Below are 19980 nucleotides of genomic sequence, written 5' to 3'. Positions count from 1 at the left end.
ATGTTTAAGGTTAACAAAAGAAATAATGTGTCATTCAAGTCTCTCCCAGACTAAACTAGCAGCATTCAGTTATTCACCGGTTAGGTCGCCGGTTCGATCCCTGGGCTCTCTGTCCTGGTCGTTGTGTCCCTGGGCAAGACACTTTACCCTACTTGCCTACTGGTGTTGGCCAGAGGGGCCGATGGCGCGATATGGCAGCCTCACTTCTGTCAGTCTGCCCCAGGGCAGCTGTGGCTACAACTGTAGCTGCCTCCACCAGTGTATGAATGTGAGAGTGAATGAATAGTGGTATTGTAAAGCGCTTTGAGGGTCTCGAAAAGCGCTATATAAATCCAATCCATTATTATTATTATTATTATTTAGTGTTTCATTTGATTGTTATTAACTGCTCCACTTGTCTTGCTGACACTTTTATATCATCTTCCTCTTTTTTCTTCTTTCTTTGCTCATTTGCAGAAGGATACTCCTCCTTCATTTTTGCTGAATAGCTTTGCAAAATTGCAAAACCTTAACTTAAGCTTCCTCTGTTATTTCTATTACATTCTGCCTGTGTGTTGGGATTTAAAGCAACAGTCTAAATTCCACAGCTGCTATTTAATCTTCATCAACTGCTGTACAGTAAATGTGTGGTCAAGGACTGACTGAAGCTCTTTAAACCAGGTGAGTTTTACTTTGTCATGACTTCAACTTCAACATGACTTCAACTTGTGTAGTTCCATCAGTGTATTTTGTTTAACTGTTTTACTTTCACTAATAATCAACAAAAACCTATTTCCACATCTACTGGAGCCCCCCCCCCCCCCCCCCCTTCCAAAAACAAAAAAGCAAAATCATCCTTTAATTAGATGTTTTGGTATGAAAACTATTCTGATAAATCATAACAGTCAAAACTCTGACAGTCTGAATAATTTCTGCTTTAAAGGTCACAAAGAGACATTATTATTATTATCATCATTACTCACAAAATTACTTTCAATATAAAATTGAAATGTATGGAAAGATTGTCCAAGAGCGCAGATGGTGGTAAAATTAACAAATATAATTGTTTTGTTTTTTTAAAAAAAAACCCTAATAAAAGAATGTTTATTATGTTCTTGTTTTACAAAGGAGTATTCTTAATTTAAAAAAAAAAAAAGTGGGGGGGGGGGACTTGACTGATCAGTCTCTCTGCGATCGACTGGTTTGGACACCTGCCATTGACCATTTTCTGTTATCAATTATCAGGCCTGGATTAAACGAGGAAGCAGACGCTCTCGCAGCTGAACAGAGCTAGCAAGGCAAAGGTAGCAGGTCCAAAAAAGCAAAATAGCGGGTTGACTCTCTATGCCGACACGCTGACAGTTTCAGAAATCGCCTCGTTGTTCCAGGTTTGTGCTCATGCAGGAGGACAACCGGAGCCATGTTGACTGAGCTGCTTGAATTTGGAGGCTCTTTCTTCCTCCAGGCTGAAGATGATGGTATCGGTGGGACTCGCTAGTTTCGCCTGAGCTCCTTTCAGCACCGCCGCCGCCTCATAAGTTGGTTGTTGTTGGAAACCGAGCTCGAGGTAAATGATCTCCTTCGTATTTAGTAGCTAGTGTTAGCAAGGCTGACATGCCGGTGTCGTGCTGCTATTGTACAGCACAGCGCTCTCCCACCGGCACAGGACTTGAGTTAACTTTCCGGTTTGACCGCATCTCGCAGGCCACAGCAGTTAGCCCGGATTTCCCTCCTTATGGTCACGATAAAGAAATCGATTTTAATAGATTAATCAGAAATAAGTAGTCCTCATGAAAGCTACCAACATATCGTAACCCTTGGAAGGAATCCACCTGAACGCTAGGTTTGTTCATTCATCAACTCGCATAAAGGAGTTGAGACTGTAAGCGTGGGTTATGGGAGATCCTCCATATAACTAAAGCGCACAAGAATAGGTTAGTGGAGAAATTCGCTCTTTCCAATAACGCTTGGATGATGGGTTTCTCTCACAGGTCTCAGGAATAGACCCCGGAAAAGCCAACAAAAGCGTCTCTGAAAACGTGGTTGGTCATAACGAGGCAGACTATCTACAAATTGAACAAATCAAGCACTGGTGTTAATCTCACTAAAGCAGTTAATTTTCTCAAGGGGGTCACAGAAGAAACAGGGACTGCTGTGGAGGGTTACACTAATACGCTTATTGAGAGATACAATTAATATTGAGCAAAACTGAGTTCAGCTTGATGAACTCAACAAAGAGTAAAAATCTCTCCAAGTATCAGAATTTTTGTTCATTCAAAACACCAAATAAGAGTAGTATTAATGGAAGGAAGCATTTTAGTGTGTTTCAGGTTTGCAATGACTTCTGAGATTATGTTTTGTGGACAGATGACAAAGAAGTCCATTTTTCTATTTAAAACACACAACTCTGTATTTGTGAATTTTAGAACAGTACTGTCTACCAGCTCTAAAACTGAAAGAGTGGTGGACGGATTGTGGTTTGGGGCTGCTTTGCTATCTCAGGAGTAGAGTGCCACAACTACAAAGTGACCAAAGTGCACAAGTAAATCGACAACACGATAGTTTAAAAAGAAAAAAAATTCATGTTTTTGGAATAGTCATGTCAGAGTCCTAACCTTAACACAACTGCTTAAGGTTGATGCATGATGGAAAATGTTGAAAATCCTCTATAAAGCCTAAAAAGATCTGATGTACGTTTTTGCTAAAAGAGATTCTAAGATATAGGAAACTCGAGGCCTGTTACTTTTCTCAGCTTGGACTTTTTGTAAGACTTTTTTTTTTGTGTTATCAGTTTATGTTTGTCTTTATTTGTAAGAAGATGAAATTTCAGTAATTCAAAAGGGTTTACAAACTTTCTGTTGCTGAAGCTCTAGACAGTTGGTAATATTATCACAGCAGATGCATTTTTGCTTTCGAAGTTACTCAACACCTGAATCCTGCTTGTCGTCTGTCCCTCATTCTGTCCAGGGATGGCTTTGCACAGTACTGGATCATTCCAAGACCCCTCACAGGGCACAGGGGATCGGGGGGAGCTGGTGCACACATTGTCTAAAGAAGCCCCTGGGTCTTCAGATGCCTCTGAGTTGGGAAGCCCTCGCAGTACACCAAACTTTGACCTCCTCAACATGGTTTTGTCCTATAAGAGGATGGCTCTATATCTAGAACCGGTTACAGATACAGTGGAGCTCATTCGCTTCCTGCTCGGGTGTGTATTTGTGCTTTCTGTACCCTGTATGAATATCACATAACTGCTTTTTCATAGTAATCACAGAGCTACATATTTATATTGCAGTATTCATTATGATCTTTTTTTTAAATCTCTCAGGTGGAAGATGCCACTGTGTTCTCTGCTTGTTTGTATTTTCCTCAATGTCTTCTTCTGCACAGTTAATGAAGGTAGGAGGAACCATTACACAGCCTTATTCAGCCTTATTGTTGCCCTTTGAATAATTTACTATGTTGTTTTTTTCTGTCTCCCTCTTCTGACATCAGTTGGTTGGTTCACTGTGAGTTTAGCAGCAGTATCTTTGCCGGCTGCCCTGGGTTACCTGCAGGACAGGTGTAGGGGCAGAGCCTCAGACGATGAGCTTCAGAAGCGTCGCTTTCATGCTGTGTATCGCAGAGACTTGCAGATCATTCATCTCACCAAACAGGAGGCCATGTTGGAAGTCAAAGACCTGTAAGGCAAATTATGCATTTAATGTCTTAAACTATTAGCATGTAGCGTCCAATCTAAAAAATGAAGTCAGTGTGGAGCTGCTTTAAACCTGCTTTCGTTTAAAAGGCCAGCAGAGACAACCTGTGGTTGTCAAAAACAAAGTCCAGAGCCCTCAGCTCACTTGATCCATGCCCATAGTATACTTGTTACTAGTATGTTTAGAGTCTGAGACACTTCTTTCAGGTTTTACTGAATCCAACATTATGTTCATTTTGTAAATTATGGTCCCCCGTAATGTGCAGAAAGAAGTTAAGCAGAGTATGCTTTCAATGTTTGATGCACTCTATACTTATAAACTCTGGTTTCAAAAAGCTAAGGTCCCAATTGGAAGGTTTAGAGACCTTTAGGTGACCCCCTGGCAACCACTGGTCGCTAGGGGGGAAAAAAAGTATATTCCCTTGCTGATTTGTGAGCAATTGCTTGAGGTTGCTGGCAGTCACTAGGTGAAATTGGTTGTAGAGAGGTTTACAGCGATGCATCAAAAACCTCTTTTCAATTGCTTTGGTTATTAGCAGGTTGCCATGGTTGCCTGTAGTTGACATGGAAGATGTCAGCAAACACTTGGCTCGTGTTTGGAGGAAAAACCTTTGAGGAAATGCTTAGTTGTCCTGTAGAGTTGTTAACTTTACATTTATAAAATGTAATGCATCCCACAATTGTTGATCGGAGTGAAACTGTCATTATTTCCAAACTATTATAAACTTGAATGTGTCTCTCATCACACAATATTGACTTAGAGTCCTACCTGCTACCGGCATATTCATTGTTTCATACGATTTTAAAATATCCAATTTAAAGATTAAGTTTCAGGCAAACACTGATAAAGAAGATGGAGGAAGTCAGTTTCTTCTTCCTTTTTTATTTTTATTTTTTAAGCAGTTTATAAACTGTAGCTATCGGTGCATTTCTGAGTATTTGTTCATGGTATGTATTTGCAAATCGATTGAAATGTATTTGTTCACCCTTTATTTGTGGGTCTCATTTGCCTTCACCAGGTTGAAGCAGCTGGATGACATGCTGTCCTCTGCCTGTCAGTCAGCAGAAGCTGCTTATAAAGTCTTGTACTGGGATAATCACACCAAGTCATCAAGGTCTGCATCTGTGGTCTCTCTCTTTTACACACACGCACATTCTTTTTGCTTATAGCTGAGTCATTATTGCTCAACAGCCGGCGCTCATGATAACATCAGTTCAGCTCATGCATGTGAATGAAATGTATATGTTTTAACAAGCTCTACTGTACTGATCTCTTCTGTTGTTGCCGATAGTAACAAGATATTCAGATGTGTGTCAGTAGTCACGGTTTAAAATGTCAAATGTGAACTTAACAAAGAATTCTGTTGCTGATCAATCGCTCACATAGTTTTAATGTGACTTCTCAAAATGTTCCACCTCCAGGTTCTATGGAGGGATATTAATCGTGGTGTGTCTACTCTATGTTGCTCCGGTGGCCTGGGTGCTAGCTGGACTCAACAGTGTCATGTTTCTGTGGAACAGAGACTTCTGCAGAGGTTAGTTTGGAAAAGGCTGAAAAATAAAACTAACACTGAAGCGTTAAAAACTGCAGATCTTCAAACGGCCTCTAGAGCCTGGCTCTAAAAACAGTAATAAAATACAATAGTAGTACATGGTCATTCCATACAATACATTCTCATTTAATTATGGTTAAAAAGTAAGATGGTGACTGAATTTGAGACTTTAAAAAGGGTAGTCCACAATCCAGTGAACGACCTTTAGGTGGCTACATCCATCTTTATAAATGCAGTCGATGGTCTGTTAATCTGTTTCAGTTTTATTGGAGCTTAAGAAACTGTTCCACATGAGCAAGACACAGACTTCAGAAGGGGCGTGTGAAGAACAAGAACAAGGCAATTTATTGGAGAGGACCCCCACACCAACCAGTCTAGAGGTGAGAGACAGAAGCACGGAGGACAAAAGTTTATACGGTCTGATACGACTTACACTGAAGGATTATTTGCTGTGATTTATATTAAAACCAAATACAGCTGAAAGCTTCTTACACTGAGAGCATGGGATAAACAGTCCATCCATCATTTTCCTTTCATGCCCTCTGTGTCTTTCTGTGTTAGGATTTTTACTCCAGCAAAGTCACGGACTGGGGATCACATTGATCTGTGGAATTCCAGAGTGAAAACTTCACCCGTTACATTCATGTGTGATCCCGATTTCAGATCTCTTGACCATACCACAGTTTAACAGCTGTCCTGGGTGCTCACTCTGGGATCAGCTGTGTTTCAGGAGTTAAGTAAACAAGTGCTCAGATGTTGTTTTGTGTTTTGTCACAACAGGATCTGTCCCCTGGCAGTGTAGAAGAAGCTGAGGAAGCTGAGCCTGATGATGAATTTAAAGATGCCATTGAGGTAAATGGAACACTTACACTTTAGGATGTTCTTTTAAATTACATTTGTATGTTACTTCTATGCAGTTGTAATTCTCAGATGTCTGCAGTATTATAACTTCTTCCTTATAATGTCTAATGTGATGTCCAATTTCATAAATCTTTCTAGTTTAAGTAATCATAAAATATGTTTCTGTAGTATTTTAATTTGTTTTCTTGCCAAAGTTATACTAGAAAAAATGGTTACTGCCATTTATTGTCTGGCCAAGTTGGAAGCAGTGAATTTATGGTAAATGGCCTGTATTTATATAGCGCTTTACTAGTCCCTAAGGACCCCAAAGCGCTTTACATATCCAGTCATCCACCCATTCACGCACACATTCACACACTGGTGATGGCAAGCTACATTGTAGCCACAGCCACCCTGGGGCGCACTGACAGAGGCGAGGCTGCCGGACACTGGCGCCACCGGGCCCTCTGACCACCACCAGTAGGTAACGGGTGAAGTGTCTTGCCCAAGGACACAACGACCAAGACTGTCCAAGCCGGGGCTCGAACCGGCAACCTTCCGATTACAAGGTGAACTCCCAACTCTTGTAGCTGATTTGACCCAGATTTACACTCATAGGTGGAGCAAAAAGGCCAAGTGTGTTCCACTTGGTTCACCCTGACAGCAACAGAAATGGTGTAAAGAATGGGAGAAGTTTTATCTTCCATTCCTTTCTTCTTTTGCTGAGATAAGTAATTTCTACTGAAATCTTCAGTAAACTGGAGTCATTCATTAGCTTAACTTTTCATGTAATATATAGATGTAGGGGGAAACAAATTTGGATGGTGAATTCTATAAATTTTTGTCTTGCAAAATAATAAAAAAAATTAAGAAGTTCAGTTTGAGCTTGCCGGTAACTGTTAGGGAGGAGGAAGCCTTTGTTGCTGACATACCTCCTGTCTTTATTAGTTTTTTTTCCCTCTGCTATCCTCCTAACTCAGGAAAATTCAGTTTCAACACAGGTAAGTGTTCTCTCCTTTGTTGAGAGGAGGCTAGTTCGTCATGGCTTTTTCTTTAGTTCTTGCTTTGCTTTTTGAAGCGCAGTTTTAGGTGTGGTCACGGATAGTAACACTGAATATTAGTACTTTTAGGTAACGTTTTTCTCATCTCTTGTTTTGTTGCCTGACAAGGAAACCCCATTGGTTTTGGTGGTAAGTGATTTCACTGTTCATCCCTACTGCCAGTCCATCCATCCATCCATCCATTCACCTTGGCAGGAGTTGTGTGGCAGCAATAATGCTATAAATAACATGCCCATAATTGTTGCCTCCAGTGGTTCCATTACACAGAATATTTGTATCATTATTATTCAGCATGATCACCATCATGCTTTACGCAACAAACAAATCTTTACTATATTAAATCCCCAGACTGAACGAATTCTATCAACAGAATGTGAATAATTGCCTGTGACTTTCTGTCCAAAATATTTTAAGAGAAATCAGCTGAACACTAGCTCCAGGGTGTTCTTTTGTGTAACACCAGTCTGCACGACAAGACTCAGTCAAGAATGAGTAGCGATGAACCTTTTATTTTAAAAACACACATTGTTATTCATAATAGGGGAAATGGGGTTAGAGCTAAAAAGAAATGTCTTTTAAAACGTTTAAAGAACAGAAACAAAGACCCAAAAACGTTTCAGGACTGGTAAAATGCTGCCCCCTTGTGGTGAGGGATTTAGTTAAACACCAAAAGTGCGTTTAAAATCTATTAGCTCTTGTGACATAAAACTTTAAATAAAAAAAAATATGTTGTCAAATTTAGTGGCCAATATTAGTCAACAAGGTCCATTACACCTGACTTATCTGTACATGAATTTGTTCATCAAATAAATGGATACACTTATTTGCTAAAATCCTAAACTGTTCCATTAACTGCAGGGAAGAAAGAAGTTATCCTCCTCTGTCCAAGTCTTTATTTTTTGCTGAAGTTGGATACGTGTTATTCTTATTAAAGAATAGTTTTATATTCTTTAACAAGAAAAGCTTTTAACACATGACAACTAATATCTTCATTCTGTTTGTCCTCCTACACTCTGTTCATTTGGTTCTGTGTCATTGCTGTCACTCAGTGTAGTGGATCACATTTGTAGTGGAGTAGGTTGTGCTAACCTTACTTGGTAGCCCTTGGTTCACAGATAGTTGGTACCTTTATCACATCCTAGTTATATTGAATATTAAGAGTTAAGAGAGATTAACAACATTTAATTTCTTTAATATTTCTGCTTTTGCTCTTATGGAGGTTGCGGTCCTCATGTTTGGCAGATAAATTAAGTACAGCAAGTGCGTGAATGCATGTTCTTTGAAATGTATTCTCCACCTTCATAATCATCCTAGTAGTCGTAGTTGTTGTGATCATCATGCTTAGCTTATTCATCAAACAGCTATTAGTCAGACTACCTGATTTATTTTTAATTCTAGTTTCTCCTCTGTTAATGTTTAATTTGTTTCCTGGCTTCTTTACACTTCAAAAGCTTAGACGTTATATTAAAAAAAAACTATTTGTTTTTTCTATGTATCTCACTCCTCTTCGTCTCCCTAAGGAGGATGATGATGGATCCCTTGGAGCTCCCGAGTATGACACTATCTCTGAAAATGGTCTTCTAAGCCGAAATGAACCAATACGCAGCAAAGTGTCTAAACTGACAGAGAAACTGCGTAAACGCTATCCCGCAACCGTCACAGGTCAGCGAATCCTCCACTGGTTTCAACCCTCTTATTTATAGCTCGGTGATGACACGGTAGATTTTCTAAGACTTACAGCTCTATTCTTGGCTGTTTCTTTCTGTCTCCAAAGGCAACTGTTCGAGCTGCAATGCCGTCTTCTCAGTTCTGAAGAAAAGGGTGAGACTGAAACCTTGTGGCAAGAATTTGGGATATATTTAGGCATCACGTCGTCATCATGGTTAATTTTATCCTATTTTTCTGTTGGGATGAGCTCTAACCCACTGTCTGTTTTTATTGCAGAGAAACTGCAGTAACTGTGGCAACAGCTTCTGCTCTCGATGCTGTTCCTTTAAGGTGCTGAAATCTGTTATGGGGGCAACAGGTGAGAAGCAGTATCGTTAAAATATTTGCATCATATCACACAATTCTGTTTCTGTTAGTTTTATTCATCTGTTCTTTGAGTTAAAGCCGCTGTCTTTTATTATTTCATCCTCAGCTCCAGAAGCACAGAGAGAGACAGTGTTTGTTTGTGCTGCCTGTAATTCCACTCTCATCAAACCACAGTGAGATGGCATGTTGGTTATATCTCCCAACGGTCAGCAAGTGTTCTCTCACTGTTTGGCCCTGAGCCCTATATTGGACCCTGACGTACATGCCTTTGTGTTCATGTTAAGGCTCTTCTGTCAAGAAACATCCCATGTGGAGCTCCTACACTCCTTTGCCTTTATCAGTTCCTCGTTAGCTTCTCTTGTTGCTTATGGGATTTCTACTATTCCTGTTGTTGGATTTTTCTTTTTTTGTGCTATCAGTGAAGGACTGGATCTTATCACTCAATGAGACTCAGCACAGTACACAGTGGCTCTAAAATCAAAGGACCTATTTACAGTCTTTCTGAGAAGGACCAATATATGCACAGTGATAACCACGACTCAGCTAGTAGTGATTGGTGGTTAAAATAAGTGAACAGGGTTACAGCGGTTTTGCTTTACAATCTTTGCCTCACAATAACGGTGATGGCTCGTGAATTTTGATATCTTAAGGACTGTTTGGCAGATTAATGACAATGTAATGCTGAAGGACCTTTCTGTAAGAACATAAGGCATCAAATCTGCCGTTCAGACTGATGAATATGATGTGGGAAAATGCTTAAGTTGTGCTTAAGCTTGTTCAAAAGTACAAGATAATGCTGAAGGACCTTGACATCCATCTGTCACCAATATGATATGATGAATTGTGGGTTTGTCCGAGATTCTGAAGGGAAGTTTGAGTTCTGAGTCACACCAGGCCACAGCCACAGTAAGCCACCTCTGGCCCCAAGAGAATGTGCGTTCCCCGACTGTTTGTGAAGAGTTGCTGGAGGTTTCTGGCTCTTGTTAAGTAAAGTTGCAAAGAGAGCATTGCAAAAAAAACTTGTGATTGCTTCTGTTGCGGGCAGATTGCTGCGGGCACTAGTAGTGTGCGAGGAAGATGCCAACTTGTTTGGAGACATTTATCATTTTAGTCTCTGAGCTGTAGTAAAAGTTGAAAAAGAACAGTGCAAACTGGAAAAAGAGAACATTTGCCTTCATAGTACAAGTTGTGCCTTACTGGAACAAACACATTTTAAAAGGGTCACCTTTCACTTTGAAGCCGAATGTTCTCCATCTCCGGTTTCTGTCACACCTTTACAGTTTTGCTGCTGTTGGCGAGTAGTTTGCGATTGTTTTCACTCCAGTCTCCTATCAACCAGTCATCTCACAGAGCTTTGACTGTTCATCATGTCTGAGTGAATAGGGCTTTAGCAGTCAATATCAGAGTGTCTGCCAGCACCTGCTTACTAACTGATTGGCACATGCACGACAGATAGTTTGCTCACATAAGATCATTTTTGAGCAAATGCTATCCTGGTAATCCTGGTCTGGAAAACTCACTGTGATTAGATTTGTCTTTTTCAGTTGATTTTCCTACCAGAGGAAGCAGATGCAGAAAAGCATAAAAAACTGAAAATGCAAAGCAAAGTCTCACACAGCGTGGTTTTGTTGAAGGCAGGGTCTGAGCCGTTTTCGAAGTTGAGCAGACCAGTTCACTCTTGTAATAATCTAATTGCTGCTGCATTTCAGTTGTCATGGTTTCCTACGTGGGCGTGTCAAACAAGCTTTATTGTATTACAGCAGCACGTCCAAAGGTCCTTTGAGTCCATGTTTTTCGTCTGACTGGATCGAGTCGACCCAACTGGATAAAAATAATTTGAGTGGACCGAAGAACCCACTAAAACTGTTACCAGAACTTCACACTCTTGCAAGCAGGACTTGACTTGAAGAACTCATGTGAGGCACTGAAACCCAATATGTGGATCCTGGTGGCAACATTGTTTTAATCATGTTTCAGACACAGATGATTGTAACTGTTTGCTTTGCTTTTACTGTAATCATATATAAGCTTACTGTAAATAGTTCTAATTGTTCTATGTATGATATATTTAATTTAAAACTCCTGAAAGTGCGAGTTATTATTTGACCGAATGATTAATTATGTATATACTGCCCAGGATTTTAAAGATTAAATTATGCCGTTATTAAAATAAACAATGTAAAGATTTACAGCTGTGGTCAGTTTACATACACTCATTGTGAGCTTGCATGTCATAGTAACTTTTGAATTTTCACAATTTCTTTGAACTGTTCTTATCCCTTTTCTGACACGTTTAATTTTATTTTGAATTTTCTCTAATCCACACAGGGTCAAAATTTTATGCAAGGGCTCAAATATATGCACACGCTCCGTTAAATGTTTCAATAAATGGTGCTGAAGGTTCTACAGTGTGGTGGCGAGGCCAAGGTCTCTTAATTTCTCAAGAGTGATTGTGAATGACTACAGCTGCTAGCTTCTCTTTGCTGCCATGGTGGAGTGACCAATACTGCAATTGGAAAGTGCAAGAAACTCAGTGAAGCCTTAAATTAGAACTGGAGATTTACACAAACTGGAAAGGCCTCTTGGAGCCGTTTCTAAACAGCTGTATTCAAAGATAATCAGTTCAAACAAACTTAACAATTGGACGTATCACTACTTTTCCAAGGTCTACAAGAGACCAAAATAGTCACCCTCAGGTGAGAGAAAATTGGTTAGAATTGCTGTTAACTGGAAACTGGTGGAACACCAGAGCCACTGTCCACAGTGAAGCAACTTCTACAATGGACTGAGAATGTACCAAAAGCCCTGGTCTAAAATTATAACTTTTAAGCTCGACTGGAATTTTCACCTGCCCACAGTGACAAGCCAGATGCCTTCTGGAGAAAAGTAATATGATCAGATGAGACAAAGATTGAGGTATTTGCTTATTTATAAGGGGCATGTTTAAAGGAGCAGAAAGGTGAGGCTTTCATCCCAAAGAACACAATGCCACCTCTCAAGCACGCTTGTGGAAGCATCATTGTCTGTTTTGATGCTAATGGCATTGATGCATTGCACAAGATTGATGGAGTAATGAAAGAGAAGGACTACCTCCAAATTCTTCAACTTGACTTCACATCAACAGCTAAAGGGTTGAAAATTGTACACAGTCAAATATTCCAACAGGACAATGATCCCAATCAAAGCCCTGAACTCAACCTTACTGAAAATATGTAGACTATGCTTAAAAGCCGAGTTGGTGCCAGAAAATCAACCAATTTAAATGATCTCTACCAATTCTGCCAAGAACTATCCAGCCAAGATTATGCCAGAAGAATAAAAGCACCTTCTCGAGGTGCAACTTGCTAAGAGACATTTAGCCAAATAAAAATGTGGGTCTATGTGTATATATGTGGCTACATGTATCACTTTGACCCTGTGCAGATGAGAGAAAATCAAAAATAAATTAGGACTTGTTTTTACAAGTTGTTGAAGATGTATGCTGTATGATCATTCCACTCTGGAAAAAAGAATAGTTCGGTCATTGAAATCAATTAAAAGCTCAAAATGAGCATGGCACTCGTGGCCATGATGAGCGTAACCACAGCAGCAATTAAAGTGACAGGTGGTAAGTATGTTCCTTTTGGCATGGGAATCATTTTATTAGCAACTAAAAGGCATTGTCATTTCAAAGCACAGTTGTACCACACTTTAAAAAAAGCATCAGAATTTTTTTTTTTTTTTCAAAACAGCTTCATTTGATTGATTTATTCCATTTAGAAATAAAAGTTTGAATTCCTTCATTTAAAATTTGGTGTTTAACTTTTAACTAATTTATTCAAGTATCAACATTTTCAGTGATATGCTGGTGATAGATCCTCAAAGTTGGTTTTACAAATATTTGTCTGAACTAGTGGATTAAATTATGATGTGTAAAGTGAAATGGGTCACTCCCACTGATAAACTCATAATGTTTATGCCAGAGGAAGGTTAAACAAGAAAGCTCTACTGTAAAGGGTGCAGATATGGGAAAGAAAATACAAATAACGACACTTCAAGTAAGACCTTGAAGTGACATTTGAAGTTTTAAAAACTAATTGCCATTTAGACTCATTTCGATTGTTTTTAAATGAGAGAAAAATTAGTTGTTAAATCACAAAATGGAGCTGTAATAAATTTTATTTGAAAATTTAGGATGAATGATGCTGCTTTCTTTAACATATAGCTTATAGTATAGGCTACTACTAATAATCAAGACTGCAATCTGTTTCAAACAAGCTCTCATTTCCTGAACATAAAACCAAAAAGCTCTTGTCACAGAAATTTATATTTTAGATATAGTTTTGTAAGGAAAAACTTATTTCATGAAGCCTTTTTAACACATATTATGAAATTTACATGGAGATTTTGTAAAACAAATAAAATAAAAGCAAACACCTAATTATCAATAAATGCAGTTCCTCTAATAGCCTCTTGAGGTTGCTTCCAAAGGCAAAAGCAGGCTAGAAAAGACCAAACCCAGCAATCAAAACAACATGTTTACAGTTTGTTTGAGTTTTTTTTAATTCACCTTTTTGGATTGTGTTATGCTTTAAAGTAGTTTCGACCTTCCAGAAATATGGTGGTGGCCACAATTCTAACTCTAAGGGTTCTGGATGTGGAGATGGTTGCCAGATGTCCTCTAAACTTGTATGATTGCTGTCTTATTGATTTGACTCTATATTATCATATGTCCAAAATGGCAGACAAGTTAATGTCACTTGGTTAACAGTCACATGGCTTCAAAACCTCAATTTCACTCCAAATAGTGGATGAGGACCTGCAGCATCCTATGTCAGAACACCTGTCAATCAAGCAGCCACGCCCCTGATTCAATTATCAGGTGAATGAGTTATAAAAACTTTGAACTGCTGTGAGGAGGGACACTATTGCCTCTATTTGGGGGGGGTCGATCCCAATGCTGGTATAAGTATCGCAATACTAGCGCAATAGTATTGATATTTCTAATTCTATCCTCCAACTTCAGTATTTAGACCTCAAACATACACTGTGAAAAATGTCTGAACCTTTTTGTGTTAAATGTACATGTACAAGCTGACCCAAAGTGTATTAAAGACAGGCACATTGACATTCCAGGTCTCCAAAAAAGAAACCTAACCCCTTAAACCCTTTATAAGTTGCCTTTATAGGTTAAACATATCAGTATCGGTATTAGTATCGGCAATATTTAGTTCATATCTGATCGATACCAAAATGTGCAGCATGGCAGATAACTAGCTGACTCCCTTTCAGAGACCGCCTCAAGTGGCCAGCAGAGGAACTGCAGTTTTTGACACTTCCACATTCTCCGCTCTGGCTGCATTTTTCAGGTTTGGAGGTCGTCTCCCCCACCCCGACGTCCTGCAAAGTCAAGTTGAGACTGAAGAAAAAGCCGAACACTCTACTACATTAAGCCCCGCCCCCTCAGGATTACAAGCCTCTCCTCCTCTCCCCACCCTCCCCCCTTCCGTGTCCCACTAAGCGGTTTCAGAGCGTGAAGGGACTCGTCCCTACAGCCACGGATGCACGGTGCAACATGGCGACAGAGGTAAGACACTCGCTCGGTTTAATTTCCAGCTCGGGTCCGGTTACCGGCACGAACAGTGACATGAAGGTTTAAACGAAACAGGCGCGGCTCCAGTTAACACGGACGTTGAGGGCATGGAGGCTGCACACGGTTAACCTGTGCGGATCACTTGTATCTGGAGTGACCACTGTGTCCTACATTATCACGCCAGTTTCGCCAGAGGATTTGGTCGTTTTCATTTCTGTTTTTTTTTTTTTTTTTTTTACCACATAAACGCGTTCTAGTATTTTGTTTAAAGAGAAAAAAAAAGGGAGGGAGGCATTTTTGAAAGTCAGCTGAGCTATAAGAAAAAAGGATCAGTGCAGCCCCCTCCGTCCCTGCCATGTTAAGCTGTTTTGGTGAAAGCAGATCTGTTTTTGTGTATTGAGAAGCCACGTTAATCCGGTGACAAGCAACTGTGTTTGACTACACACACATACCCACTCACACACACACGGAGGACAGCCGTTCAGCACCATGGACAGAAGCCACTCCACCCCGACCTTCCTCCGTGCTTTGCCTGACTCCCTTTTCCTCCATCTGTGCTTTCATGTAACCAAAAATAATGGTGACGCACAAAACTGATTATATCAAGCATAAACAAGCTTGTATGTAATACTTGTTTGGCCTCTAAAAGTCTGCTTCAGCTTGTTCCGTGTAATCGATCCGTGTTTAGCCGTAGTGAAATGTTGTCCCGTCTCCCTGCTTTCCTGAAAGACCAAGAGAAAGTGTGTGTGTGTGTGTGTGTGTGTGTGTAAAAGATCGTATGTCTGATGCTGGGCTTTGCTCCAGCAGTCAACAAGGCAGAAAAGCGTGCAGACACTGAGCCAACGAGTGATCGATCACATCTACTCAATCACCCTGTTCCTCTAAATCAGCTGCTGTCTGTACACATTACAGGTGAACAGGTGCTCAGGGATGCACATAGAGGGATACATAGCTCTCTTTTGGGACTCATTAAAGAGATACTATATTAACCCTTACTGTATTACTCTCTCTCTCTGTGTTATTTGATTCCCACAGTTTCATAACCTGCAGGAGTTGAGGCACAGTGCATCTCTGGCCAACAAAGTATTCATTCAGAGAGACTACAGTGAAGGAACCACCTGCAAGTTTCAGACCAAGTTCCCCTCTGAGTTGGAGAGCAGGGTAAGGAAACTGGAGGAGTTACAGTGTAATGTGATTTAATTCTAGGTTTTATATTGTGTTTTAATAGGTGCAGATCATACAAGCATTTAGATCTTTGTTAGCATCATGGTCTGAAAAGAAAAAGTCTGTTAAAAGGCATTATCATGACATTCATATGCTTGATAATAGATGCAAAATAATATAAATAATATAATAAATATAAACGCATATACAGTAACAAAGTTTCATTTCAGTACCGAGTAAAGCAAAACACACAAATCACTCCACATTCTCTGTTGTTCACTGGTTTCAGCGTATTTGAATGCTTCTTCCCACTTCTTTTTAAACATGTTATTTATTGAGGATCATGTTCCCTATTTTTGGCATCATTTTAACACGTATAGAATAAAGCCTTATGTCATCATATCATATGTGTGTAGAGTTCATTTGGGGTGGACAAAAAGTGAATCTTTCAGCATCAGACACTTAATTCCCTTTATTTTATTGATTTTTAATGTAGCAATATAAGGGTTTCATGACTCAGATCGGTTCTTTCACATGTAGATAAAGCAAACAAAATTCCTGATTGCTAGATAAAATTGTTATGCTGTGTAGAATGATATACGCACAAAGCTCTGTGATTTGGTCAGTCATTACCTCGCTAGCTTTTATCACTGTGGAGTAAAAAGTATGAGGTGTAAGTCGTCCATTAAGAGGGTTGCTGACCCACTATTGATTATGTGCCTCATCACATGAGCCAAGGTGGGGAAAAAGGGTGTGGGTCATTATAACCAGAGGTGTGGGTGAAACCATTGTGAGACCTTGCCTCACCCTATTATATGACCTATTGAGATCAACTGACGCATGATGTGAGTGGGCGTTAAGGCATCTGTGCAGGGATTTCAAAACTGCACTGTAGGTGGCAGACAGTTGGTGTTGTAAGCCACACCCTCTGTTCAGAGTGGACATAGATGGCCTCTTAGACTCGTCTTTCAAGACGAGTGACCTTTGTCCTTTAGATGCAGATGTACAGCTGAGTCTTGTCCTGTCAAGGTGGCTCTTTTATGTTGTGCCAAGTGTTTACGGAGTGGCTGCTTGGTTTCTCCAATGGAGCCCTCCTCGCTGCACTGTACTGCATACACTACATTGTTTAGTTTGTGTTTGGAGGTTTTTTCCTTGGGATCAACCAGCTTTTGTCTAAATGTGTGTGGCTGTGTCTGGACTACACTGGGATGTCCTGCTTGGAGAAGACTCTCCTGAGTTTCTTTGATAAACTGGCTACATAAGATATGACGTTTGTCCTTCTGATTCTCCCTAGTTGGTGTCTGACCTTATTTTCTGTGCATCCTTGCTGATTTGATGAAAGCTCAATTGGGAAATCCACATGTTTTAAGAGCTTTATTTACATGTGTGTGTTCCCTTTCTTTTCCTTCTGGCTTAAAGGGAACAGTTTCTGTGTTGTAGGGTCCTGATTACTCCAAGTTTGTGTTCCAGAGGGTGGTGGGAGTCAAAGAGTAGGTACTGGTCTGTGTGTGTAGGCTTCCAGAAATGACAAACTGTTATACTTTGTATCTTTCCTGGTAAACTATCATTCTATCCACTGAGTCGATGTGAACAGTGAAGGCTTCTACTTCTTGGGTTTTGATTTCAGAGTTTAGATGTGATGATGTGTGTTCCCCACAAGGGAGCTAGGATGGTTGCAAGGTGCTTGGAAATTTTGTAGGTGGCTGAGTTGATACTGCTTGGGACTCCTTTGTGGATCTTTGGAAGTCCATATATACAGGGTATAGCATTTCCTGGGTACAGGAAGTGTAGTCAGTGGCTTCATCCATTTCAAGTTGTTGTAGGCAACTGATGACTTTCTTTTCATAGTTGCTTGTGGGGTCTCGTCTTAAAGCTTCATAGGTATTGTTGTAAATGTGGAGGAATAAACACAGCTGGTCACTGGGTCATAGCTGGAGTCCCAGGTCTCATCAGCACTGACGATTCTTGAAATGAAGGTCAGTTTCACACGTTAGCTGATGTTTGAGGTTTGTGCTGAAATCTCGCAAGTGCATGGGCAATAAAACACTCACAGCGTCTTCCATGGAAGTGACTTCAAAGGGGAAATTAAAATCATGCAATATTTTTTCCCTTCTCCAGCTCAGTAAGTTACTTTATTAAACATAGTATTTGCTGTTGCTACTCACTGACCCCATTTCTGCTCTTTTGTCTGTCTCCAGATCGAGCGAACACTGTTTGAGGACACTGTGAAGACGCTGAATAACTATTATGCAGAGGCGGAAAAGATTGGAGGACAGTCCTACTTGGAAGGGTGTCTGGCCTGCGCCACAGCATATCTCATTTTCCTCTGCATGGAGACACGTTATGAGAAGGTCAGAATCCAATACATTTTGATGTTCTGGGACAAATTAACATGTAGTTTGGATTTTATATTGCTTCTCATTTTTCCTCTTCCGTCTGTGTGTCAGGTGCTGAAGAAGATTTCCAAGTACATTCAGGAGCAGAATGAGAAGATTTATGCTCCCAGAGGTCTCCTTATCACAGATCCCATAGAAAGGGGAATGCGTGTTGTATCCTTATTCTGAATTTTGGGTGTATTGCAAAAAAAAGCAAAACAAAACCACATTTCTGTAAAATATTTGTGCAATTTATTATAAACCACAGATCATTTTTGTTCCTTAACAACTTTTAACAGATAGAGATCTCCATCTATGAAGATCGGGGCTCCAGTGGCTCCAGCTCAGGGAGCAGCTCTGTGTCCGGCAGCACTGCTCGATGACTGGATGCTTCCTAAACCTGCGTCCACCTGATCACTCACAACCATGAAGGAAAACCTAGGATGTAATACGACTCCTCTTCCAACACCAACCACCCCCTCAGCTACGCTCACACAAAGTATTCACCAGTTTTTTTCCCCATCATGTCCCTAACTTGTTCAGAGTAGACACTTGAAACACGCACTTTAGTGGTTTATTACGAAAGAAATGTGCAGGTGCTGATGCACTTTTGCTAAGATGTAATGTCTCAATGAAAAGGATGAAAAGATGCAGCTAGTGATGCTTTGTGTGATCCCACCATTTCTCTCCTTCCTGTCTGATTTCAAGATAAAAGGGACGAAGTGCCTCATCTGCTGTCATTGTACCACGTAGGCCAGATCAACCTGGGCTGCACCCCAAACACTGGACCAAACACAAGACTAGACCCCAAATTCAGCACCTCTTCCAAATCGGCTCTAAATCATGCTGTCTGGCAGCAGATGAATGCCATTTAAGTCATCCATAATGTAGCAGATCCTCCATATTTATGATGAAGCTTGTATTTCCTTTTTTAAAGTCATAGCCACAAATCCAAGTACTAACCTCTTGGTTTCATTGAGCGAGAGCAACTCTTCCTAAATTTAGATTATGCAAAGACTCGTTGTGCGTGAAGCGCAGCAGTAAGTAAAGAAGGGATGGGTCAGAAATGTCTTCCTAAATTATACCTGTAAGTGTTTATGAAAATACACCAACCCTTCCCTGCTTTATGAACAGACTTCCAAAGAAAAATAACTGCCAAAAAACAAACTGGCTCACAAATGTGAATGTTTCTTTTATTTTGGTGACATTTTGTGCAAGAACAAGTTTTCATACTGCTTATTGTTTTAATACACATGGTAGAAATGACTGGCGTCAAATAAACAGTTTCATCACAGCCCCATCGAGCTCATTGTTCTTGTATTATACAAATATATGAAATCAGTGTTACTCATATTAAGCATTTTAAATGATTACAAACATAAGAAAAGGCTCAGTACTCAATCTGAGCTGCTTGTTGGACATAAACCAGAAACCAAGTTTCATGTAAACAAGCAAGTGCAACGCTATAAATACCTCCCAGGCATCCATATTTCCCTCCCTTTATCTGTTGTTGCCAATTTTTCTCTCTGCCTTAGAGTGTCATCATTTAGATTGGGTATAAAAATCTTTCTAGTTGAACCTGCCCCATTCAGACAACACTACCATCCTCGGCATCAAATCAAATGTGATGGAAGGAAGGACACAGATTATCTAAGCAGGAATATAGAAGAGCAGCTGCTAAATGGAAGTTTGCAAATATCAAAAGCAG

At 40.1% G+C, this 19980-nt stretch overlaps 2 protein-coding genes across 5 annotated transcripts; both read left to right on the top strand.

The window, feature by feature from the left end:
- Positions 1–1219: 1219 nt before the first annotated feature.
- zfyve27 (zinc finger, FYVE domain containing 27) lies at positions 1220–11350 on the top strand. Of its 3 annotated transcripts, XM_085410463.1 has the most exons (13): positions 1220–1546; positions 2947–3184; positions 3305–3375; positions 3472–3658; positions 4693–4788; positions 5096–5208; positions 5488–5606; positions 6007–6078; positions 7236–7256; positions 8648–8789; positions 8902–8948; positions 9072–9153; positions 9268–11350. In XM_085410463.1, exons 2-13 carry the CDS (start codon positions 2949–2951, stop codon positions 9336–9338), a joined length of 1257 nt encoding a protein of 418 aa, XP_085266589.1. In that variant the 5' UTR covers positions 1220–1546; positions 2947–2948; the 3' UTR covers positions 9339–11350. The 3 variants fall into 3 exon arrangements, 2 of the variants coding, with proteins under 2 accessions (XP_085266589.1, XP_085266590.1); XR_014912162.1 differs by lacking the exon at positions 8902–8948; XM_085410464.1 differs by lacking the exon at positions 7236–7256.
- Positions 11351–14356: 3006 nt separating this feature from the next.
- On the top strand, positions 14357–19562 carry golga7ba (golgin A7 family, member Ba). 2 transcript variants are annotated; one of them, XM_085410462.1, is made up of 5 exons: positions 14367–14727; positions 15769–15894; positions 18096–18248; positions 18345–18446; positions 18572–19554. In XM_085410462.1, the coding sequence occupies exons 1-5, from the start codon at positions 14716–14718 to the stop codon at positions 18653–18655; spliced, it is 477 nt and encodes a 158-aa protein (XP_085266588.1). In that variant the 5' UTR covers positions 14367–14715; the 3' UTR covers positions 18656–19554. The 2 variants fall into 2 exon arrangements, with proteins under 2 accessions (XP_085266587.1, XP_085266588.1); XM_085410461.1 differs by having other exon boundaries at positions 14357–14727; positions 18096–18446; positions 18572–19562.
- The last annotated feature ends 418 nt before the right edge of the window (positions 19563–19980 follow it).

Source organism: Rhamphochromis longiceps, linkage group LG6 (assembly GCF_057381845.1).
Source record: "Rhamphochromis longiceps isolate RC_006_pf linkage group LG6, R_longiceps_female_GT1.1, whole genome shotgun sequence".
Classification (NCBI taxonomy): Eukaryota; Metazoa; Chordata; class Actinopteri; order Cichliformes; family Cichlidae; genus Rhamphochromis; species Rhamphochromis longiceps.
Note: the sequence above shows the minus strand (reverse complement) of the source record. Positions and strands in the feature narration are given on the sequence as shown.